Source organism: Zonotrichia albicollis, chromosome 4 (genome assembly GCF_047830755.1).
Source record: "Zonotrichia albicollis isolate bZonAlb1 chromosome 4, bZonAlb1.hap1, whole genome shotgun sequence".
Lineage (NCBI taxonomy): Eukaryota > Metazoa > Chordata > Aves > Passeriformes > Passerellidae > Zonotrichia > Zonotrichia albicollis.
This window is the reverse complement of record NC_133822.1, coordinates 41,739,982-41,764,996: the sequence shown is the minus strand read 5'-3', so window position 1 is coordinate 41,764,996 and position 25,015 is coordinate 41,739,982. Positions and strand designations below refer to the sequence as shown.

At 37.1% G+C, this 25,015-nt stretch overlaps 1 protein-coding gene across 7 annotated transcripts in view; it reads right to left on the bottom strand.

Moving 5' to 3' along the window:
• Window positions 1-246: 246 nt before the first annotated feature.
• ATP2B1 (ATPase plasma membrane Ca2+ transporting 1) overlaps window positions 247-25,015 on the bottom strand; it is a 60,220-nt gene continuing 35,451 nt past the window's right edge. For 3 of the 7 annotated variants that reach the window (XM_074539636.1, XM_074539637.1, XM_074539638.1), the window contains exons 7-22: window positions 24,812-24,850; window positions 24,313-24,474; window positions 22,762-22,976; window positions 21,376-21,618; window positions 18,784-19,025; window positions 15,875-16,112; window positions 14,814-14,993; window positions 14,640-14,727; window positions 14,239-14,345; window positions 12,542-12,733; window positions 12,127-12,340; window positions 11,782-11,993; window positions 9,811-9,918; window positions 7,735-7,917; window positions 7,345-7,503; window positions 247-3,162 (exon numbers count right to left, since the gene is read on the bottom strand). In XM_074539636.1, coding sequence (XP_074395737.1) covers window positions 2,851-3,162; window positions 7,345-7,503; window positions 7,735-7,917; window positions 9,811-9,918; window positions 11,782-11,993; window positions 12,127-12,340; window positions 12,542-12,733; window positions 14,239-14,345; window positions 14,640-14,727; window positions 14,814-14,993; window positions 15,875-16,112; window positions 18,784-19,025; window positions 21,376-21,618; window positions 22,762-22,976; window positions 24,313-24,474; window positions 24,812-24,850 — 2,894 coding nt within the window. In that variant the 3' untranslated portion in view covers window positions 247-2,850. Of the gene's footprint in view, window positions 3,163-7,277; window positions 7,504-7,734; window positions 7,918-9,810; window positions 9,919-11,781; window positions 11,994-12,126; window positions 12,341-12,541; window positions 12,734-14,238; window positions 14,346-14,639; window positions 14,728-14,813; window positions 14,994-15,874; window positions 16,113-18,783; window positions 19,026-21,375; window positions 21,619-22,761; window positions 22,977-24,312; window positions 24,475-24,811; window positions 24,851-25,015 lie in introns of all 7 variants that reach the window. The other 4 variants (XM_074539639.1, XM_074539642.1, XM_074539641.1 and 1 more) reach the window with 4 other exon arrangements.

Below are 25,015 nucleotides of genomic sequence, written 5' to 3'. Positions count from 1 at the left end.
GTCATAGCAGACATCCCACCCAGGAAACCCCATTTTAAGCCACTCCAAACGACATTTTAAGCCGTTCAGTGTAGAACTGAGTTTATGTTCCAAGTCATTATCACTCAATCATGTACACTATATACCATGACCTCTTCAAAGCAAATGAGTGCAAAATTGTAGCAAGAGCTGTTTTATAACTGGCATGCATTTCAGGATTAAATCAGTACTGTACTGACATTCAAGAATTTCAGTCCCCATACAGACTGAGATGAACAGCACTTTTATTTATTTCAGTTACAAGAAGAAAGACAAGTAAACCTTACAACCAGAAAGGCAATGAAGGCCTCATGAGCTTAGTGAAAACCATTTCATAATCTAGGCAATGTTATGATTTCTTGAGATCACAAAGAAAGCATACCCCCCTCTTAAACAACTTTTCCTTATTTCTGTAAGAATGTTTCCTGCAAGAACAGCACATTGATGTTAACAGAATCAAGAGGGACCAGCGATGTACAAAGCCTACATTCACCATCCCACCCCCCACAAAAGGATTAAGTGTAGATATTATTCCAAAAAAGATTTAACATGCAGTCATGATCACACCTAGAGAAGAGGGGAAAATTAAAGTTTGTTCTGAAATGAAGTCAAATCATTACTCATTAACGAAGTTAAACGAAGATAGTTTTCCACATGGCAGTGTACTTCACAGGTAAAGAAAACTCCCTTTATTTTAAGCCAGTGCTTATCTGACTTTTGTAGTAAAGAGAAAATAGCTTACATAAAAACTGACCCCCCCAACCAAGCGCTCTAGATAAGAACTATGATGTAAGAAAAGTGCTAGAAACATGTGGGAGAAATCACTATACAAAGTGTCAAGTGCAACCCCCCACCCTCGACCCCCTTGCCTAGAATTCAGTGTATTTACTGAAGTACAATAGAAAAGATGGAATTCAGGAGTGGTTGACAGTGGGATACAGTGCCACAGGTTGAACAATATCCACTAAAGGACAACCCCAAGCATGCATGTACCCCACCACAAGGGAAAGATGTGCTTGAGCTTCCCAACCTGCTCATTTCTGCAGTTAGCTCCACTATTATCTCCTTCCTCATTGCCAACTTAATTCTTGCAGTCCTTTGAAGGGACCACTTTAAAAAATATCCATAATTCTAGATTATTTAACAAAAAAATTCATTTGGTATTTTTAAGAATACAGAGCTGGAAAAAGAAATCTTACAACTCATGTCTTCTGTTGCTCTTTTAAGCAGTATTGGACCAAGAAAACATGAGGAAGTGCCAGACCAAGTACTGTTTCATCATCCTTCACTGTGTGAACAATACAGCAGAGGCAGACCATAACTTCTTCAGTCAATCTCTAGCAGATCAGTTCTGGTGCATTTCACCTGTGCTTTATGTCAGTTCTCAGGCTCCCTCACTTAAGCAGTCAGAGACACATTTATTACACGGTACTCACAGTAAGTCTTGAAATTTCAGGCAGACCTATTAATTCCCCAGGAGTATCCTTTTGGCTCAGTGAAGACTTTTGAGTACCTTAACTTACATTCATTCTGGAGGCAGCCATCATGATTCCATTTACCCAGAGAGCTATTTGGAGTGGGGCTGTTACCATCTTGAAATTGCAGTTTAAAGGTAACCAGTAACACAAAAGAGTACCTTCTGTTATTTCCAGTGAAGGAGCTGAGAAAAAAAATCTGTAAGAAACCATTGCTGCAATTTTATTTTAACAAAAGGGCAGATTTATTCATGTTTACAAACAAGTTTCAAAAACAAAAAGGAGAACATGTATGCTACCCACTAACAACCTTTCAAAATGCCAACAGCCCTCATGCTGCATGAAGGAGTCTATAGATTAGAAAAAAAATCACAGTTCCACTCACAGTTCACCAAGACAGCACTAAACTAACATGATTAGACAAAAACAAAGGACTAAGATTCTGATGTATTTTGATTTAATCCATTTTGCCCGAGATAACAGAAATATTTCAAGCAAGTTCCATCACGTGTTGATGTCCTGCATTAAACAATCCTACTAAGTTCTGAACAAAAGTTATTCATTAAGTTTCTCAAAATTTTTAAAAATTAAACAGTTGTTTCAAAACCATTAAGTAGTAAATGTATTTAAGAAACTAATTAGGACAGAGGCCATAACTTCATTAGAACACCACTGCTCATGTTTTTACAAAGCATTAGTGTTATCTATTTGGCTATTAGTAGTAGCAATTTATCTACAATATTTAACAAGGTAAATTGCAGGCAAAATTTAGTACAGTTTCAATAGAAACACCCTTTTCCTGAAAATACAGCAGTATTTGAAGGACTAGTTTTTTTGGTTTTTTGTTTTGTTTTTCGTCTTCTCTGCATCATTTATAAGGAAGCTTCCCATCTATGAACAGGAACAAAAAAGTATCTACAAACCTTGTAAACAGATCTGTATCATTTATAAACATAAATAATCCAAATTATTAACAGCCAACAGCAGAAATTAAAGTATCAATTCAATGATCCAGGGCCTCTTTGCCCTTCCCAGCTTTCCCCTCAGAAAAGGATCATGATAAACTAAAGCTCTGCTAACACACTCTTCAGGACCATTCTTAGTACAACAGATGATCCACAGGTCACTTATGCTGAGTTACTGTTTATCTGTCAGAGTTCATTATTACTCCCACCCCCAGAAAAGCACCCTCCAGTCTGGCAGAAAGCTTTTTTTAAAAAAATAAATCTACATTCGTACAAGTGTTTCTTCTGTTGAAGTCCAAGACAAGAATATCATCTTGTCCATCATAATGTGTGAAGAGACCCAGTTTCAATTTCTTTACAATGCAGCTAGTGTGTTAACATTCAGCTTACAATCAGAGTGATGTTTCCAAACTATGTAGTGGGCTCCCTGGGGATGAAGAGGTAGCAGACTTGTTCTTGTCTGTTGTAAGGTGAATTCCACTGTCAACCGCATTGTTATTTCTATTGGGAGAGGGAGGGGGACTAGAGTTGCGTTTTGTTGGAGCGTCATCTTCAGCATCAGTATCATCAATAAGGGGAATATGAGGCTCGGAGTCTTCTATTCTAAACTCAGGATGCGTCATAAAATTGTGAATTGAACTTCGTGTCTCAGGTTTCTCTAGCCCCTCGTACAAGGAGCTACGAAATGCATTCACCACTCGGATCTGTAAACAAAGAAAAAGTATTGTTAAAATGCTGCATATTTACTGATAATGGCATGGTTCTTATGAGTTTGAATCCACAAACAGCTAGACATGAGTGAATCAAATTTGTATGATGCAGTGGAACTTGCAATAAACTGTAAAAAATGAAGAGCATTTCAGTAGAGCACTGCCAGTCTACACAGTAGGAATAAAAATTGTGAAAGTACTGCAAAAAGCTGAAGGGCCCTAAAATTCAGACATGGCACTAGAGTTGTTTAATTATTTAACACGGGCTAAGCATTTTTCAGCAGTGAGGCCAACAAATATTTACTTATTCAAAAATTAAATCTCAATGAGTGTTTTATTGAATATTTGGGTGAGACTGAAGGGAGGGAAGGAGGGGAGAGGCTGAAAATAAGTTAGGGGATAAATGGTCACTAATTCTCATGCTAGGAATTGGGATGTCAACTGACTATGAAAAAGCCAAGCAAGTGTAAGCCAATGTCACAATGAACGAACATTTACGAAGTCATGCAAAAAAGGATACCGCTGTAACAGCTGTAAATATTCGAGTATATAGCCATTTACCACTCTAGATAAAGCTCCTTAGTGAACAGTGCTTTGGAAACTTAAGACCAGAAGTAGGAAATTGAATACTGTGTTGTACAGTTTAGTAGCCAGGACAGGTTGTAACTTTGAAGAGACTGCTTAAGTAGTGCCAGGTATGAGAAAAGCAGGATGATCAGCCTTTGCTGAGTCTTCGATTTACATTGAATTCATGGACACAGTTCCCAGGCTGAGGACTGTTTCATGTCTTTTAGTTTTTTAATATTTTTTGAATCAGAAAGCCAAGCTAGCAGATTTTATAAATAAACCTCTCATAGTTAGATTAGAGACAAAAGAAAGTACACCTTCATTTTGCAAATTGTGCATGTCCAGGCTGACTCAAATGTAAGCTTCCCTAACTATTATTTGAATGACAAAACCAGCTGCCCACACACCCCTTCTCCCATGCCTCGTGTTTCCCTGATCAACTAGAGAAATTGAGGATCCATTCTTGAACTGATAAAGCAAGTACGCTGAGGCAGAAGTCATTCACTCGTTCATCCAACACTTTTCCCAAGACAGTTTCCCCCTCCTGTTGACTCCTTCCTTATTCACTTCTCAACATCCCTACCCTGAGCAAGTCTCCAGCAAAGCAGTGTGAAATAGTGTTAAATAGTAAGCAGCAGAGCAACTCTGTAGTAAACAAGAACTTGCTGTTACAAACAGCAAGTCAAATTTAAAGCTTTTCTTAGCGCATCCAAGATGACTCGTTTCAAGCTGAGAAACACATCATGACTAGTGCTTCCAGAGTTCCTCAACAGGAAAAATAAAGTGACTTCCAGGTGAGGGAATGAAGCTGGAAGGTCAAGCAGATCAAGAGCAGAGACTTCAAAACAGCTAAGATACACCTGGGAAGTTCCCTGTAAACAGAGAAGGGCTCCCCAAAAGCAATGTGTAAAATCAAATTGGTTAAATGGAACCACTGCACATGATAAAGTCTCATGTCTCAGCTGTGTTCTAGAAGTAGCATCGTTTCCCCACCTCTGCTCCCTCAGACCACTTGCACAAAGAATTTTACTCCAAAATGATCATGTCCCCATTTTTATACTACAGGTACATGCTGAGCCAAATTAACCATGGAGGCAAGGGAAGAGGGCACAGGAAACAGGGATGGGGCACACAATCAAGGGGGAGGACATAACTACCAGTAAGGGGAGGACAGAAAAGAGAGTGTATGTGCTGGAGAAAAGATTATAACAGCAGCTAGTACTTTACTGTTCATTGCATGAAAAGAATTGAGCACACTGTCAAAGAGTTGACGCATTATACAAGGTTTAAATAAGTCCAGCCAGCTGCCTAAACTGGATTGGCACTTACCAAGAAAATTAGCAGTGACAATACCAGACTGAAAGCTTGCAATGACTTTATTTGGCATGTTGCATCCCACTGTGCCATTTATGTGGCGAAATGAAATATGAATGTCCCATGGGACTGTTTGTTCATTGCTTACAGATGAGAATTTAAAACATCAGCAGCAATGAAAAACAATTCTGGCTTTAGAGGACAGCTGTAATCATCATAGAATATATGCATACCCACAATAAAGGCTTGGTGCCCATGCAGAATGCATACTTCATAAGCGGACTAGACACTACAGCAAGCCCAGGACCCTCAGAGTCCAGCCACAAAGGCAGAAATCAAACTTTCAGCACTTTAAAAGGGAAAATCTAGTGTTTTGAAGGCTCTATTTTCAACCACTCAAGATAATTAAACTAGAGGGATAACTATAAATAAATCATGTAAGTGAGGTGCAAACAAGACAATTTGTTAAGTGTAATTCATACTGTCATCAGGCCTTCCTCATATTAGTACCAGAATAGCAAGGAATGCAGTTGGCACTCCAAATCCTCCTAACCAGATGGCTGCTTAAGAGTTGCAACCTTACTTCATAGGAACTATTTTCCAACAAGCAGCTCCAAAAAAGAGACAATAACACATCTGCTTCCCATTAATCTAAATTAGTTCTCAAAAGCTGCTTTTATGGAGGGTGCAGCAGAAGGCTGTAATAGTGAGGATAAAAAAACTAGTTCTCTGCTATGGTAGCTCTGTATCTGCATTGGTCATTTGATGCAATGAGATGCTGCAGTGCCCAGTAGATTCTGCTCAAATAGCAGCATGGAATGACATTGCTCTCTAGAGAATTCTGAATGTCTAATTAATGTTCTGGAGTGTAGTTAGGGATACAGGTTACTAATTAGCATTTTAACTAGGAGATGCAATCCTGTGCATCCTTAAGTGCTAAATCTACTTTTCATTTTGTGTTCTTGAGGCATGCAAATATGTGAGCTGAGCTTCTCAGTACTACTGCAAGGTAGGGAAATACCTGTCTCACCACCAGAGAACAAATACAGAGGTAAATGCTTGTGCAAGCTCACACGCGAATTCTGGCTGAGCCCAAAAAATAATAAAATAAATAAATAAATAAATAGAGTCTGAAGATTTCACCATTTCACTTAAGACAGCTCCTGAAATTAAGGGTCTTCATCCATCTGGTAATCTGAAAGTTTAAGCAGGGAGGGGAAGGGGGAGAAGCAGCCCTCTCAGAGTTATTTTAAAAAACCAATTATTTAACCCGTCTCTAGGAAGTTGGAGAAGAAAGTTAAACATGTATTAAGATGGAAAACTCTGAAGAAAGATATTGGCTATCAGTATTCAACTACAACTACTATGCATCTTCTGGCTCCAGAGTTTAGGCCTACATCCAAGAGCAAATAAATCTCCAGCCTCTACAGAGAGGAAGGCTGAAACTGAAATGCCACTTAGAGCACAAGATAGAGATGGGAGAATTGAGGTGAGACACTTCGCTGTCACTGATGGCTTATGAACTGCTCCCAGAAGAACCTAGAGAGGAAAAAGAACCCTTCAGATTCGAATGAAAGTTTTGCCATTTAATGCTTAATTTTTTTTCCTTTTTATATTAGCTAACTTGCATTTCTTCTGACTTGTATGCATTTTAGAAGCCTTGTTTCGCCACCTGAATCCTGATGTTGAAAAAGTTGTTATTCAGTAAATATGGTCCAATGAAAGCAGAGATTCATAAAGTTCCTTACAGGCTACAAAGAAAATGCATTTAGTGCTCCATGTTCTAACTACATTCATATCTTCAACATACGGTTTGCTTCCAAATCAGCTTGCTTGAGTATTGCTTGTGCTACAGTGCAAGAGATCTATTTTTGTTGACCTGGGTCCATGATTATACAGTTAATTCACTTATTCAATGCAAGTCACCCTAAGAGGCATATACTCGAAAATTTACAACAGTTTCCCTTTTTATCTTAAAACTCCTTCTGTACACGAATGGATGAAGGCACAGGATGTGCAGGCTCACAGCTTTCGCATTAAAGTCTTTTGTTGAAACTGTTCCACCTGTTCTCAGCCCTCTAAGAAAAAAAAGTCTTGAGGACTCCACTTTGTGGAAGAGCTCTATAAAAGCCTGAACGATGATTTTAAGTACTAAGGAGAAAATGAGAAACGTTAGGTACGTGAATTAGGAAATGTTAATTTCATGCACTTTAGGAACACACACTCACACCCCACAGTAGTAGAAGCAGTAGTAGAGGAAAACACTACATGTGTAGGGGTAGAAATATTTGTTACATCATGGTGCTGGCTGGCGATGGAGGGTTGCCGCCTTAGAGCCCCCTGAATGGTACTTCCACTCTGGAAAGCATTCACTACATCCATCTGCAAGGAATCAGAGATTGTGACAGCTTGCTCAGCAAGAGAGAGAGAGAACAAGAGAAAGGACCATCCCATCTATAACACACAAAAAGTAAAGAAAAAAAGGCACTTTTTAAAAACAGAGCAGATAAACAGGCAAGAGTTGCATTTAAAGCTGAAGAAAACAGAGGACCCTGAGGGATTACACATCCATCCATACCCCCTTTTGACAATCTCAGTCACACCAGTTAAAATAGCCACCTTAGTCAAAACTGGAGAAATTTCCCTCATAACACCCATTGCATCCTACCTTTTTCAAGACCATACCTGAGTTTGTATCCTGTTTAGGCCCCTAAACCACAAGATCTGACCACGACGCAATTCTCTCTCAGCATGATCAATCTCCTCTACATCTTCTGCTAGTTCTTCTTCAGGAATCTCTTCCTTTTGTGTTCCATGACCAGCTTCTTTAAGGAATTTCAGTCGGCTGGTTGGAATTGTTGAAATCAACTAACAGTGAATGAAATACATAAATCAGGATTATCAGGAATATTCTTTGTTTAACAAAAAAAAAAAAAAAAAAGTAATACCAGTCTTAAGGCTTAACAGATATCCTGCATACAATTTCCAAAGTTGAAAAAACTAAATTACATAGACAGGGTGAGTGTATCAGTGTAAAACAATCACTCCAGCTGAATAGCTGCAAAGCTGTGAATATACTTACTACTTTAACCAAGGTGTGAAATTAAACTTGGAGTACAAAACAACCTTGCCAGGGACAAGAATTCCACATTAACATTACTTGGCAATGCCAGGAAGGAGCAGTACTGAAACTAAAAAAGCCATTAATCCAGTAGATTGTACTTGTATCCAAAGCTTTTACAGTTTCACCAGTTTGACGAGCATGACTTGTCACCTCAAGTGGGACCTCCATCACTTAAAGTAGCCACAATTAATTCAGAAATACAGAAGAGGACATTCATTCATTTGTGACCTGGGAGATATCAATCCATTTGCAAGGCAAGTGATGTTTCTGAAATTTTGTGTATCTCAAGCTGTTACTTTGCTGCTTGGTGTATAGCAATTTATATATCTTAAACAAAAACTACATGTGGTTAAGGGGAGTAATTTTTTGGTATATTATATGTAGCAGATTCAGATAAATTCTAAGACTGCTTTCCTTGATCATTACAAACCTAGAAGACCATTTTTGCAGCTGCAGAGGAAAAAAGTCTGCACCAAAAGCAAGATAAACAGCCCTTTATGCAGAAACTGCTACTATGAATGCTCCCAGCTCACACTTCAGTTTCTATTATTCTCAGAAAATTCAAGCTCTTTGAATTTAATGAGATGCTAGAGCAGCATGAATGGCAGTAGGGAAGCTTTGCCCTTGGAAGATACTTTGGGTCAAAGGTATTTCAAGCCATCTCGATTCTCTCCTAGGAGTCACCTCAGAGTGACGCTATTTGATTTTTTTAAATAATTAATTTTCCAGAGAACCTTGTTAAAAAGCTTAGTCACTTTTAGAACATACGTCTATGTATGTATTTACAACTAAAATTCATCCTACCAATTTTATGGTGAAACATGAAGTGTCTTTTACTTCATGGAAGGAAAGAAACTGTAATGGAAAACTCTTCATGTGGTATGAAAAGTTTAGACAACTATGTCATTAAATAATAGAAAACTCTGTAGCTCTAAAGTTTCACGTAAATAAGCTTGCTGCTTACAAGCACTGTTGTGCATGCAATAGTAATGACACTCTGGGGGGGGGGGGGGGGGGGGGAAGGAAATAAAAGTCCAAATGTAATGGCTTACTAAGTGGGAAGACTTTTCAATTATGCCACAATTATGCAAATAACGATTAAAAGAAAGTTGATTTGAGTTTTGCTGCATTTCTTGCTACTCTGGGAGGTTTTTAAATCAAGAAAATACTGTCAAATTTAGTAATTCTCAATTTTCAAGAAAACTTCTAAGCACCAAGTTAAATATATTTTAGATTAGCATGTTCATTGCATTGTGTATTGTTACCACATTTTCTGGTACTCATATCTGGCTGATAGAATTTCATATTTAAAAGGTAACTGCAGTTGCTTCTAGTTAAAAATTGCTAAACAAACCAGCCACAGGATCTAGTTACGTAATGTTAACAATTGACCCACTCTGAGGAATATTCAACTAAAGACTTTTTATATCTATTGAACAAGTCAATTGTAATTAATATTTACTGTTACAATATTAATTGTAATTAATATTTACTGTAATTAATATTTACTGTTAGTCTTCATATATTCATATAGTCCACTTGAAAGACCTGAATGCTAAATACAGTGGGGGGGTTTTTTCCATTTAAAGTATATTGTTGCAAGTAGATATTTGGCATTTTGAAAAATCCTAGTTTACCTGGCCCCAAAGTAGTGTGCCCATGCCCAGGAAAATGGACCACAGCCACTGTTCAATTGAGAGTTCTGAGCAACTGAAAGGCTTTCCACCAAACTGCACAATAATTATCTGTGGAGAAAAACATAATAAAACATGTATCAGTGACCTGTTGCTAGAAAATTCCCTAATGCTTTAAGATCACAACAGACAGCTCTGCAAGAGAACACGAGATTTCCCATCCAATTAAGCATATTCTTTCATTGTCTTGAGCAAGTTTCCAAACCTACGCCATATTCTTCCACTTTTCAGTATTTCAAGACCTACCCATTCATTCTTCAAATGTCACACTCATGAAAACTTGCTGACTCCTCAATTTTGCTTGATTTTTTTTCCCTTCATTTCACGATTACAGTATACATTTGATGCTACAAATGCACAGTGATTACTTTTGCTATGAACACCCCTCTTGGAACTAAGTCCAAGAACCAGAAATTTGTATTAACAGAATTCGTAGATCCATATGACATGAAATATCTCAGAAGTAATTCTACAGGGTATTACTATGTATCACATCAGTGCTAAATATCAGACTTTAAATCACCACATGTAGGAAATCTTGGGGGAAGGGGGCAGAGAGCTCAAAAGCTAAATTAAATGAGCTCCTACTGCCTTAGCTACTACAACAAGCTGTATGGGCCCTAATGAGCAAGGTATCCCTCTGCATAGGAATTATATGCATGGAAGTCTGCCCTGGAGAATCAACAATTCAAAGCAGCAGGGCAGACATGAAAAGGAAACAGTATTGACCATTAAGTAGGACACCTGACAGCTGAAAAAGCAAAGAGTATCTTCTGTTTTAACTCAAAATTAAACACTGAGATAAATCAGGAGTGGGAAGGCATTCAGACTGCCAAATTTATAAAGAGAACAAACACAGTGGCAGTCAGGAGTAATTTCTAAATGTTTGGCTTGGTTGCACAACAGTCAATCTGCTTATTCGTAACCCAAAAAATAAGAACAGTTCCTGAAGAAGTGTCATCTATAAAAATCTAAACCTGAAAGAGTAAGTTCCCTGACTTAATGTGAAACAGCAGTGCATACATTTCCAATGCTTGAACTGATATAACTTCCATCAACTTCATGAATTATCAAGTCTAAGGAGAAGCTTAATATGTAGGTTATTTGTCCCAAATAACTTCATTCAAAATGAAAATGGGTTCTGAAATGAAGTAGTATACTGATTTGTTTGTTATTTCTTCTGACTAATGAAAGTGAAAGCTATTTAGAGGGTGAAAATAGTTCTTGTAACTATTTACTGTGGATTGTTTTAAATTGGTGTTTCTCTACAACAGCATGTGGACCCAATCAACTGAAGATCATTTAATTTCCTTTGTTAACATGTACTGAGTTAACTGACTAGCTTTTATGAGTTCTCCTATGTGCTGGAACAGAAGATCCCTAGACATCAGGTTTTTTTGCACTTAAAATAGCACCTCTACAATATATACAAGTAGGCATCACTGGTTCCTGCACCAGAAAGGTAAAAACTGATACTCAGATTTCTAAAGCTTATTCACGTCCTAATCTCATTAAGAAAATAAAAAGTTGTTGTTTTTCTATAATTGTTTAAATGGACTCTCATTCAGATACACCAGTAGATATTATAAAAAAGATTTAGGGGCAAGGGATGAATGAACAGATGACACACAACTTCTTCAACATTTGCCAAGAGATTAGAATACTAAAATAAAACTGAAGAAGCTGAAAATTCTAAAGGTAATTACAATACAACATTCCAGTATTGCCAACTTCAAAGAGGTTTGAAAATTCCATCAAGCTGCACTTACAACTTAATTATTGTGGGCTTGACCCTGGAGGTTTTCCACGTTGCAGAAATTAGATCTCTGGCTCTAGCTGATTGGCATTTCCAAGGTAAGCAAGTACACGGTGCACTAAATGCATTTTCCCCCCACTGTCCAAGAATCTGCTTACCTGCACAACAAACGTCCCCAGCACAATAGAACAGAAGATAGCGTTGTTAAAGATTCCTTCAAAAACATTTCTTTCACCATGAATCTTTCGGGCATTAATTTCATTAAAAAGCTGCATCATCACAAATGTATTAAATACTATAGTATAATGCTCTGAAGGAGGAGCATGCAGAGGTGCATTTCTTCCACTATCGATGTCAAAAATTTTCTCACCTGTATAAAAAAGGCATTTATGAGCAGCTTGATTAGTGTCTTTACATATACACTACAGCAAAAAAAAAATAGTTTTAAAGAAACACTTCTCTACAACATTCAGTATAACTTTGTAAAGCCTCAGTATTCTTACCAGCAAACAGGAGTGTGAAGACCACTACAAGCTGGTAGAATGCATGACCCAAAATGTTCTTCATCATTGTACGAGAAATCAAAGGTTTGTTTCTACCATAAGGCTTCCGCAGCAGAAGAGCTTCAGTGGGTGGCTCTGTTGCCAGGGCAAGAGAAGCTAATGTGTCCATTATGAGATTTACCCACAGCATCTGCACAGCTTTAAGTGGAGAATCCTATAAAAATAGATACATAAACCCTCCAATAGAAGTGCGAAAACTGCAGCTATTAAAGGCATCTATCACACAATATTAGCATGTTCTGAATAGCATTATGTTCCTTGGACTACTGTTTAAGTGAGAGTTTGAACTCAAGAATTAATCAATCATGACTCTTTCAACCTTAATTAACTGAAACAATTCCTCACTGGTACGTACTTGTGTTATGCATGCTCCTGTAAAAGCAACAATTACTGCTACTACATTGACAGTAAGTTGGAACTGAAGAAATTTGGAGATGCTGTCATAGACATTTCGTCCCCACATAACTGCTTTAACAATACTGGTGAAGTTGTCGTCTGTAAGGATAATATCAGAAGCTTCTTTAGCTACGTCTGTTCCAGCAATACCCTGGCAGAAAAAGAAAAACATTATGAAATATAACAGGATGCACTGACATTTTATGATAAAAGCTATTATGTCCTTAGTCAACATTCAGTTGGATGCACAATTTCTGAAGGACTCCTATAACGTAAGCATATAAAGGCCTATTGAAACAAGTTCTACTTGAAAGTCCTGGAAAAATGAAAACAAAGTAATGCTCTCCTTAAAATAATGACCTTAATATAAATTTGAGAGTTGACAGTAAAGACACATTAAGTTCTCCAAAAGAAATGTTACTGAACCCTGTTCAAGCTGAAGGCCACCAGATGGTGCAGTGCTACAGTTCAAGCTCTCCCCTAATTATTTTGTTGTATGGATTCCAGCAGCAGGCAATGCATGTGCTTGCAACACAGTAGGATCATAAACATTACCAAAAGCCTTTTGCAGAAGGGCATTAGCATTGAACACTAGACTATGCAATGTCATTGCATATGCATTGCAAAGTAACATGACATTCTTAAATTTTAAGCACTTCTACTCTCCTACAGTACTCAAACAGCTGTGTTCTGTGTAATGATGCCTGAAGACACCTACTTCAAAAAATCTTAATTTTTCTTTTGGCATTCCAAATCCACTAACTCAATAGCAAATGTAATGATCCCTACTCTTGATATATTATTTTGTCAAGGAAATGAGTCACCTGCCACCTGCACAGCTATGCGTTCACCTTAAAAGATACCTTTAGATATCATATGGTATATTTTAAGTGCTATTTAGGTAAGCAGTTACAGAAGATAGTTCCTCACAATGATGAACACAGCAACTGCAGGAAACATTCAAAACAGAAACAAATCGGCCCCTGACAGCGGCAACTACAGCAGCTATACAAAGATACTTGTTACAACAAGACTGTTACAGTCTAGAAAACATTTCATACGTAGCTGTCAAATTTTAAGTTATGTTTTTGGAAAAAGTTCCTTGAGAATGATGTGAAATATCTTTCCCATTTTTTCTCTCAGGAGTAGAATCTGAGTCTGTCCTTTTTCTGCATGTGGTATAAGTGTGGTCTTCATTTTTTCTTTCCTTTCAACTGCTTTAAGACTACAGTGAGCTGCCATGACCAAAGTGTACCTCTTACATTTAAGAGTGAGGAGGAATCCTGTGGCAAAAGGAAGCTTGAGGAATCTGTCTTACTCTGTGTCTTGAAAGAAAGCTGAAACCCACATACTTAAAGCATGAGTCTGTACAGTATAGGCACTTAAAAGCCAAGACACTGTTTGGCAGCCACATGAAAGGGTAGCTGAGGAAGCCATGTAACCTAACAAATCATCCAGACAAGTGCATACACTATCATAAAATGCTGTTGCTTCAATTGTACTTCAGATGTACAAGATTTGGCCTCCAAAGCCAAACATCAACTGGCAGTCTCTTTCATTATGGTCTTCCTGCTCATGAAACAAGGTTCTTTAATCTGAAGTGATTTGATAAGTCATTGATAAATACTGAGGATGCAAAAAAAAAAAAAATCCTACCATAGCAAATCCAACATCTGCCTTCTTCAAAGCTGGACCATCATTGGTACCATCACCAGTTACTGCTACAACTTGCCTCTGGTCAAAGACAGTGCTGTCAATTATACCTAAAATAAAATGACATACAAGTGTTATAGTTCTAAATTAACAACACAGAAAAGACTTAGCCTGAAAGAGAAATCCAGTTTTTGTCTTTATCAGTCATAAAACAAAAAAACAAACAAACACAACAGTCACCAAAAACAGTGCTCATTTGCTCCACCTCTCAAGCAGAAAAGAAAAAAATCAGTTGGAAACAACTTTCACAGGCATTTCCCATTGTTCAGTCCTCTTTTTTTTTCCTAGAAGCACAGGGGAAAGAAGTCCAACTTTACTTAGAAGCTCAGAGAATTTTTACCTACCTTTTACTAGAGTGTGTTTGTCAGTGGGAGAAGATCTTGCAAGAACACGAAGTTTTGGCCAAATTTTATCTATTCGCTCTTGTTCAATCTGCAGAAAGAGCATTGGTTATATTTTACAGGTAGGAAACTTAGAGTATCTGTTGTTCTCCTTGCTGAGAGACTCAGTATGCTTACCTCTCCTTTTTCATTGCGTATTCTCCTGTTAAAGTCTTTGCCCTCTAAACACAGGAAGTCTTCACCAGGATTCAGAATACCACATTTCAGTGCAATAGCACGAGCAGTGTTGATGTTATCACCAGTGACCATACGTACAGTTATGCCTGCACGTTGACACTTTTTTATTGCATCAGGTACCTGCAAGCAAGGAAAAATCCCACAGGCTTAGAGACTGTGCATTAGATACATAAATCTAGACTTGTGAGTAAAAGGAATGTTTATGGCTCAGTAAAGGATAACTTATTTTAAAATGAAGACTTCAGTTATAGAACATTAAAAAAAATTAAGTAGTATGCCACAATTGTTTTCCTAAAAGCTACACAAGTTGCAATTCTGGCAAGGGGCTTTGTGCCACTGCTATATCTGTTCCTCTCTCCCTTCCCTCCTGCAATTTTTCAAATACTACAGTATTCAAAATACCACAAAAATCCTCATGACATATTAGGCTGTACTGAGTACTGCCATTTTAGTTATGATTATGTGAAATAAACTACAGCTTATATGCCACTACTTATCAGTAACTTTTACTGTGAAGTGACAATAGTGAAGATCAGTCCCAACTTTCACGTGCATGTGGCATAAAAGCTTTCACTATTGCAAAACCTTACACCTCAACCACAAGCCATACTCCCTGCCCTCCGTCTCAGGTGACAAGCTCACCTCTCTCCATCATTTCCCATGAGAAACTGGTAACAAGCACAATGGCTAATCTTTTCTAAACCAAAAGTCCTAATACTCCAAGTGGTAAAAAAATAACAAGTTGTTTCATTTACTGAGATCCTGCACAGTAAGTACCTTAAGTTATTAGTTTGTACAGAGCTTCAGTAACACAGCATAAGTGACATTAAGTAGTTTTAATCTGCTTTTATAGCTCCATTAACTTTCTCTTTAAGAAATTAGATTTTCATTTATTAACTATGCTTAAGGCATACAACAGCAGTTCAGTTCCTTGTACTCCGCATAACGAAAAACATGAATCCCGTGTAACAGAATCGCTGCAGTTTAGCTGGTGACCCTACCTCAGGTCTCACAGGATCTTCAATCCCAACAACAGCAATGCATGTCAGACCAGTAACGATATCATTTTCATTGTCCCACTCTGGCTCAGGCTCCCCTGCTGGGAAGTCTCTGAATGCCAGGCAGATGGTTCTGAGACCTTCAGAGGCCATGGGCTCAATTACAGTTTTCACAATATCATCGCGGTCCCTAGGTCTAAATACCTTTGGTTCTCCATTAGCACTCAGTATTTTGAAGCACCTGGAAAGAAAGGTTTAAAGAGTTATCAAATTTTAACCAGAAGTTCAACTCACTCTTCAGCTTATCAGTCAAGTCCAATAAGTTTCTATAAGCTGTGTTTTTGCTAGACCCTAACACACAGGCACAAAAATCCAGTAGTGGTATCTCTCTAAGGTAATCTTCTCCAAATACACTTTCTTCAGCTGCAAAACATACTTTCTGTAGAAAGTTAAACTGAGCCAATCATCCTAGGATGAAAGTAATGCCCGACGAATTTCACAGACAAACATCAGTTACCTCCCGGCAGTATCCATTTCTCCATTGTATGTAAACAGACTGGTATCTGCACTGGTTGAGGCAATCCAGTTTCATGCTCAGCAAAATAATCCCACCATGTTAACAGCAATACAGTCTCAGAAGTAAACACACTTTCAGAACACTCATGAGGTGGCTGAACAGTTGCAAGCATTAAATTTACAGCACTATAAGCAAACTTAGGTACTGCTACCCTTAAGAACAAAAAAATTTGCAGCCTTTCCCCTTCCCCCCCAGTCTAAGTGCAAAGAATTCAGAGAGCATCTGGTATGTGAGCCAATGTGAAATATTACAAGCAAATATTGAAACTTATTTAAATGTTTGTATAGGAGACTGGATTCACCACCATGCACTCTAACATTTCAATACTTGCTCTCCTAATTATGTTACTTCATGCCAAAGATGCCATTGCTTTCATGGACAGCATATATACTTTAAGAATATTGATGCCATGAATACAACATTACTAATGATTTGAATAAGAAATTAAATCTTGCTTGTGTGTTCTTTACAAAGTTTTGCCATAAATTAACACTATTATCCATTAGTTTTACAAATTAGTACTACTACAGCACTGGGAAAAAAATTCAATTCAATACTTTCATTAAATATCAAGTTCAGACCTTGCAGACCAGCAAAGATGACAAGTATTACAGTTAAGTGTACAGTCCAAAGATTTAGGGAATTCCCTAAAAGTTTCCACCTCATACAGAAAATTAAAATGAAGCAGTCTCTTAGAGCTTCAAAATTCATATCATAACTGAAATTCAAAGTCTATGTGAATTTTCTGATTTTACTTATCAGTTCAAATGTCAGCAATCATTAAGAATATCTAGTGTTAGCTGTAATCATAAGGCTGGGTACAAATTCAAACATTTCAATATGACTAAATACACATAAATACATTCCATGCAAAACCACACTGGAACTCACTTCAAATATTTGACTTGGTGATAAGGAAAGAAAAAAAAATGCTCTACATGCAAAAGCTTCTGCATTTCTTCTACACTTACTAGTGACTCAGTTGTGCCTTTTAAATGTTCATGTTTAAGTTTCAGTATTCAAGTGTAGTTACATATGTTAAAATAGAGAAAGAGCAGCATAACTGACAAACAGATTACAGGCACTGCATAGCAAGCAGATTATGATGGCTAAATCTTTGTCCAATCCAGTGCATATTCTGAAGTAGTTTTGTATTTGGACACTATTCCTATAATATCCAAATCAGTCTAGGTTTTCTTGTTCTTTGCCAAATGCTCTTATTATCTATTTTGTTACTTCAGTTACTAAGTCAAGTGGACGACATGAGTCTGGGATGACTGAGTTCTAGCAGCTGCTACAGTTTAGTTGTCCAATATTATAAGTTACAAAATACTTCAGAAGGTGGAAGTAATGTGAATATAGGCACATCTATTCATTGATAAGCTACACAAAAAAAAAGATTTTAAGTTTCATATCAAGAACAAGAGTACTTTAAAGATTAACATTTTGTTCTCAGCAAAAAGCTGAGAAGGAAGAGCTCATATTTTTTCTTTAGTATATTAGTACCTTCCTAGGTAATGATTTGGGGAGCTATTAACAAGCAAAAAAGTAAATTTATCTGATGAATATAGTCTATGTGCTACTCAGACTAGAAACACTTTGACATCAGAACCAAAACAGGCCTGGCTACCAATTGCTGTTCCTAGAGAACATGATACATACACGTGTGACATCTCTCCTCACCTAGTTAGGAGTTACCACAGCTGACTTCACACCTATAAAGGTTTGTCCCAGTGGTACCTAATCGCTCACTAAGTCTAATCTCATCCTAATAAATCCTTTCTAGGTGGGCAGATGGATAAGGAAGCAATTGCTTTGTCACATTAAAACCCCTCAAGTTGCTCAAACATTCAAGTTCAACCTCCTGTTACAACAATCAACAGCAAGTTGTACAGTCTAAGCAGTAATATGCTAAAAGTAATCACTTTTCAAAGGCAAGCTCTTCCTGGAATTTAGGCATACCAACTATTGGGACTTTACTATAAGGCAGGTGAGCATTTTGATCTACCACACCTAAAAGTAAAATAGTTTAACTAAAGCATGACCACCATCTCTTTCTCTTTTCTTTTGTTTTGAAGGGTAGGGCTGGGGTGTTTGAAGTAAAGTAATGAAAGTACTAGTGGCCCATGTTACTGCAGAAAGTCAAACAACAGGAGAACAGAAGGACACAGGCTGTGAAGCTGTAGTCACAAGGGTACAGGACTGCTGCCCTTATCTGTGACTGGAGAGACAAGTATTCCACGGACTATGTTGTTTGTTTAGCATGTCAGTCTCTCCACCTATCACAACACAAAGGAAAAGTTAAGTGCTGAATCACAGTAATAGTTGTTCTTACTTTTTAAGAACTATCTCAGAGGCACCTTTACTGAATATCCGGAAACTGCCATCAGAGTTTTTCAACACGGTACTCATCGATTTTCTAACAGAATTGAAAGTGTACACTTTGTACAAATCCTCTTCTGGTATCTCATTTCTTACATCCTGATAATCACGTTTTAAATCCAAGAGCAATCCCAGCAAGGCACATTCAGTTTTATTTCCAACATGACGTGGTAGGCCACCTTCCTTTTCAGGAGGCTGCAAGAAGAACAAGAACCATCACTGATTAGGTTAACTTATAAACCACTGAAGCACAGCACTTAGAACACAAGGAAGGACAAGCTTAGTTCTGTGATGGGGAGGTTTTCTTTTTCAGTAATTACTTAATAAATTCCTATGAGTCATAATCTAAAGTCATATGCTGCTTTTTAAAAGTAACTTCTGTACCTATTTAGGATCTTTCAATTCTTCAGAAATCACCCATTAAGTTTGTATCAATCCCAGCATGACCTTTCTAAAGGACATTTTCCATTACTTTAAATATTTATCTGATCAATTGAGTGTAGACCCTGAACAATTGTTTTGGATTTTAAAAGTACAGATAAGTTCACATATACTGACTTCAGCAAGCTAAATGGAATTATTTCTGCTACATTAAAGTATTCTCTCCTGTAATAATTCTTCAATGACTTAGACTATGACCACATCACCTGTTAGCCTTCCTCTGAACAAACTAAGTCTTTAAGCTTCTTAAGTCTCACTACAAGTTCTGTTTTCCAGGCCATGGCCTATTTAACTGGAAAGAGTTCAGAAACAAGTTTCCAATCCTTTAATACCAGAAAAAGTTTCTTATCTCAGCAATGTGGGTTCTGCACATGCTAGTCCTATAAGTAAAGAAGTATTTATCTCAAAATATTTGAGTTTGTATATGCATAACACCACAGTATTTTTTGAAGCAAAATATGGAGAAGCACTTACTTCATCTGACATGTCTCAGGGGGCTAGAGCTGAACTACATTAATCATATGTCAGTGGTCCATTTTCACTGTTCAGAGCTGCAAGATTTTGGCTTTGGCTATACTGAATACTCACACTTTGAAAACATTCACTTTAATGTGCAGTTTAAGACATCTAGTTCTGGGTGCCCCAGTATGAGAGGTATCAACATCCAGGAGTAAGTGCATCCATGGCACAAAGATAATACAGATAATACATATATGAGGATGAGCTGAAAGGGTGTTCAGTCAGGAGAAGACAACACTCAGGGAGAGAAATTTTTGGTGTGTATTGAATGCCTGAATAAGGCACATGGCTGGAACAATGCTAAGGACTGCCTAGCCAGACCTTCCTAGTGATGCCCAGTGAAAGAACAGGCAATGGATACAAACTGAAGATTTTTAAACTCCATTTCAAGATAAGGAAACACCTTTTACTCTAAGGGTGATAAAACACTTGATCAGGCTGCCCAAAAGGTTGCAAAATCTCCATCCTTTGAGATTGTTAAACCCTGAGTGAGTGTCCTGAGCAATGTGCTCTAGCTGACTTCACTTTGATCAGGAGTGGATCAGAGGTTCTCTCAAGACGTCCCTTTCAGCCCTCTGTGATTCTGCAAAGCAGCCTAACTCTACCACAGTGGATGTAATTCAGTTAAAATGGTAGTAATAAGGAACTAGGTCAGCTTACAAATAGCTACCTTGTTCTTGGTATAGAAAGAGCTTTAGGAAACACTGTGAAGCTCCTCATGTGCTGTAACTCATTATAGAATTTCCATCTTGTTTTAGAGAAATCAGTGCTGTCAAACTTTATGTGCTGCCTCAAGTACTGCTATTGAGGAAACTCCTGCAGACATGCCATTTTTATTGGTTGATAAGTAGCTTTTGAACTGAGTTTTCACTGCTATTTGTGTGCAAAGCATCCATAGGGGTGGCTTCTGCAAAATCTTGAAATGCATTTACTAAATTTTACTTATTATTTTTACTGCCTGAAGAATGTAAAGTATACAACATGTTGGAATAACTACAGTAAGGAAGCTATGTTTAGAGTTTTAGAAAATAATGCATATAAAATGTTAAAACAATCCACTCTGTAAAATGTGTAACAGTCAATTAGTCTTTCATTTCAAAACATTTTTCAAGTTTCAAATAAGATTTTGGCAAATATGTTACACTTGTAAAGCTTATGAACTTATATAGCAGTATCTGGAATAAAAATCCATCAAAATCCTTACCTGTAGTTATATTTTTTCATTATATTTTATGTAATGTACTACTCTTATATATTAATTGTTTAATATTTATTTTCAAGTAGTGCTCAAATCCAGGCAAGACACTCTTCAAGTGGCGTAAACAGCCCCACTTATAAAAACAAACTACTGTGAACTTGAAAGGAAATTATCTTAAGATGTTATCTTTGAATTATCAGTTCTAACTGAAATAAGCTATTTTTTCCATTAAGTTTCAAATGAATGGTTGAGCAGTTTACAGCAGGTACAAAATAACCCCGCATTGTGCCACACATTTACACCGAAACTGCCTGTGGCCATCAGACAATTTGGATCTTTTGAGGAAATTACTCAGTTATCTTGATTGGAATTAAGAAATCCACTTACCAGTATTTTGGAAGTATAAGCACAATTAACAGAAATTCCTGTCACAAGATAAGCCATAGTTTTCTCTGGAATAGCTTCTGGTTCTGGAATTTTTTTATAATGTTTTTCATTGATGTAGGCTTGGACCACTGTCATTCTGTTCATAGTCAATGTTCCCGTTTTATCTGAGCAAATGGCTGTGGCATTGCCCATAGTTTCACATGCATCCAGATGTCTCACCAAGTTATTATCTTTCATCATTTTCTAAGGAAATAAAAGCAGTTAACAGCAATCCATGACCATTACTTGACTTCAGAAATTCTCATTTATGGGATCCAGCCTTACACAGCACTTTCAGAAAACACTCAGTCATTAAGTCATCTGGCATATTTCAGAGGAAGAACTTGTAGCCGCCTCTTTCTGTATAGATGCCCTCAAGTCCGTTATGTCACAGTAAACTTCATTTTGAACAAGGTACATAAATACAATCTTAATCTCCTGTACCTGCATGTCACACAGACTATTGATACTATTCAGATTGTTGGGAGAAAACAGTTTATAACAATATTTAGAAATTGAGAAGAGGTAAAATTTAAACTTTACCAGATAAAATGATTAAAAAATGTTTCTGCTTAGAAGAAACGTCTAATGCAGTTTATTGATCTATCTGAAGATCAGATAATATATATTTCAAAGATCCTGAATTCAGACTTATAATCAAAGTGGGAACCTAATGTTTCAACTAAAATAGTGAGGGCTACATGAATTTCATAGATTAAAAATCACTTTAAATTCTTTCCTTAACAGCCTTTAAGTGTTTTCACCTCTAAGCAGATGAATTTCAAATTATACAATAAGGCCACTACTACTAAGTGCTGCAAGTTATGAATTTAGAACATAGCCTAAGTACCCATCATCTTTACAATTCGATTTTAGATAAATAATCAGTCTCAGCATGCTGATGCAGTAAGAAAATTAAGAACACAAAGAGCTTAGGTTAAAAAACACCTAAGTAAGTAAGCAGAAAACAAAATGCTTTACACTATTTAGTCTTCAAAAAAAAAAATCAATCTAGAAGCTTTCATAGCAATTGTTTAACACATCAGCTAGGTAGAAGTTCACATTTACAGAAAACTATAAGACATCTGTTTATTATAAGCAAATGCTACAATGCTACATACTGAATCCATTTATCTTTAGCTGGTGACAACAGGTTGGCAATGCTTATTGGTCTTGTCAGTGTGTATTCATTCAGAGATGAAGAAAAGTATTGCAGGAGAATTCTTATGCAGTTCAGAAAACAAGAAAAGCTTCTTCCCAGTCTAACATATGCATATATACATATTTAACAGCTGATGAATATGCCCACCTACCTTAAAAAAATCTATTTGCCCTTTACCTACTTACCTTAACAGAGTAGGCCAGAGATATAGTGACTGCAAGTGGAAGACCTTCTGGTACTGCCACCACCAAGACTGTAACTCCAATAATGAAGAACTTCACAAAATATTGAATATAAATTGGGGTACATTCAGCAAGCCAAGGTCTCTTCTGAACCCAGAAGGTATCAATTACAAAATATAACACAAGGATAATGACTGTGATTGCAGACATCAACAAACCTTGTTAAAAAGAGAATAAACAGTTTTAAGAAATTATCTCAAATATTTGGCAATACAGACTGTAGATACATGCAAATACTTCTGCCTTTATACAAGCTGGATTAGAACTAAGGTTTCAAACAGGCAAGTCAAAACATGGAGGCAGTTCTCAGAGGTGTTCCCGCTTCCAATGCAAGTATTTCCTCATGCATTTCACCTACAAGTACCTAGAAATCTTTTTTTCTCCAATTTAATTGAAAAGCATGGAGCTAATTAGTAACAGGACAGACCAATATGTAAAGTCAACTGACTAAGCAGAACAAGAAGTGAAAAAATTCAGGAGGCCTTCACCAATTTTATGCTGACTGATTCAGTAGAGTGCTTCAGTGCAGTCTCAAAGCAGGAGGATAGGCAAATCCATGCATGAAGTAGATGAGTATTAAGGCTGTGTGGGGAACTACAATGGGTCAAAAGGTACATAAAGGAACAAAACACCTCTTGGAAGATATGAAAAAAAAATCTTTGATGAGGACAGTAGTTTACAGTACACATATAATGGAATTTGTTTATCTCACTAAAAAATAAATATCACCATACACAACTGCAGAGTGCTACAGCTAAAAGTTTCATTGCTCCATTTCAAGCTGTAAGTGTCTAATGACCCAGATGATAAAGTCAGCCCTTCTTGAGCCATGAGCTGGGCTAGAAGTCTTGAAATTCCTTCGAGCCTAAACCTTACAACAATTTACATGGAATATCCTGAAATATTTGAATGAAACCACTATAGATTAGATAACATAGCCTAAATTTTATACTGAACGTCACTGTTGTTTTAGCCTACTTTCAAGCAGAAAATCTACCAAAGATTTTGACAAGGCACCTGAATATAAGCTGATAGATAAGTAGGAAGTCAGTAAGGCATATGTATCAACAAGGCATATGTTAAGTGGAAAATTCTAAGCCCCTGAAAGTACTAGAGAATCTCGTTGACTGTAGCACATTTTCCAGGCTTCACTCAACTTACAGTTCTCTTGGTACATTGCTAAATGCTGTATCTAACCTAAAAAGATCTTTCATAACAGTTGTCCAATGTTATGAAGCTGGAATTTTCCCTCCTAGAAGCTGGCACTTGAAAGCCTGACTCTATTTAAATTAAGGAAAAATAAAAGCCATCCACATGACAGAGCCTGAGAGGCCATCAGCATACTCAGGCACAGCAGCATACCTACATGCATTAGAATCTTGCACTTAGTAGCCAGCCTTGAGTGGTTTGATTATTTTATCTCCTCACAAACTATGCATGTTCCAACTTTTTTTAACATGACATCAACATAAGGAGAGTACCGAGACATTGTACCTGCTTTGCCAATCTGAACTGCAAGCTTTGTGAGTTTGCCTTGGAGAACTGACTTTTCCTTCTTTGGCAAGTTTGCTTTCTTCTTGTCTTTCTCATCTCCATCTCCACCATCTTCACTCTTCAGTGGCTGCATTTCCATGGCTGCACCATCCTGAGCTTTAGCTAGAAGATGAAAAAAAAGTTTAGTCATTGGTGAGTCTCTCAAATCAAGGATACCTAAAAAGCTTAATGCCCAGCTCCACTAAATATAATAGCACTGAGAATTATCTTGTATCCAGAGAGGCCATACTACACATGAATGTTTAAATAAGTGTATTGTGTACAGCTGATAGAATACCAGGTTCAGCGAAACATTTGTTTTGGGCAGATTCACTTATGCCATCCTTACCATAAGCACTTTGGATATAAGTATTCAATATGCATTTTTATAGGAAGTCTGTATTTACCTACACTCTTAGAAAACAGACTTGCAAGAAAGAATCAGAGAACCTGCATTTACCTTTGTTACGGTTTTCAACAGCTCCATCTTGCTTTTTACCTGTCAGAGAGGGAAACAAGTTGTGTTTTAGGCTGGCTGTGCAGAATTCATTATTTTATTTATGTTTTTATATAATAACTACATTACTCTGCTAAAAAAGGAAACTGCATTAAAAAAAAAAAAGTAAAACATGTAAGTCAGTTCACAGAAACAGCTCATGGCACT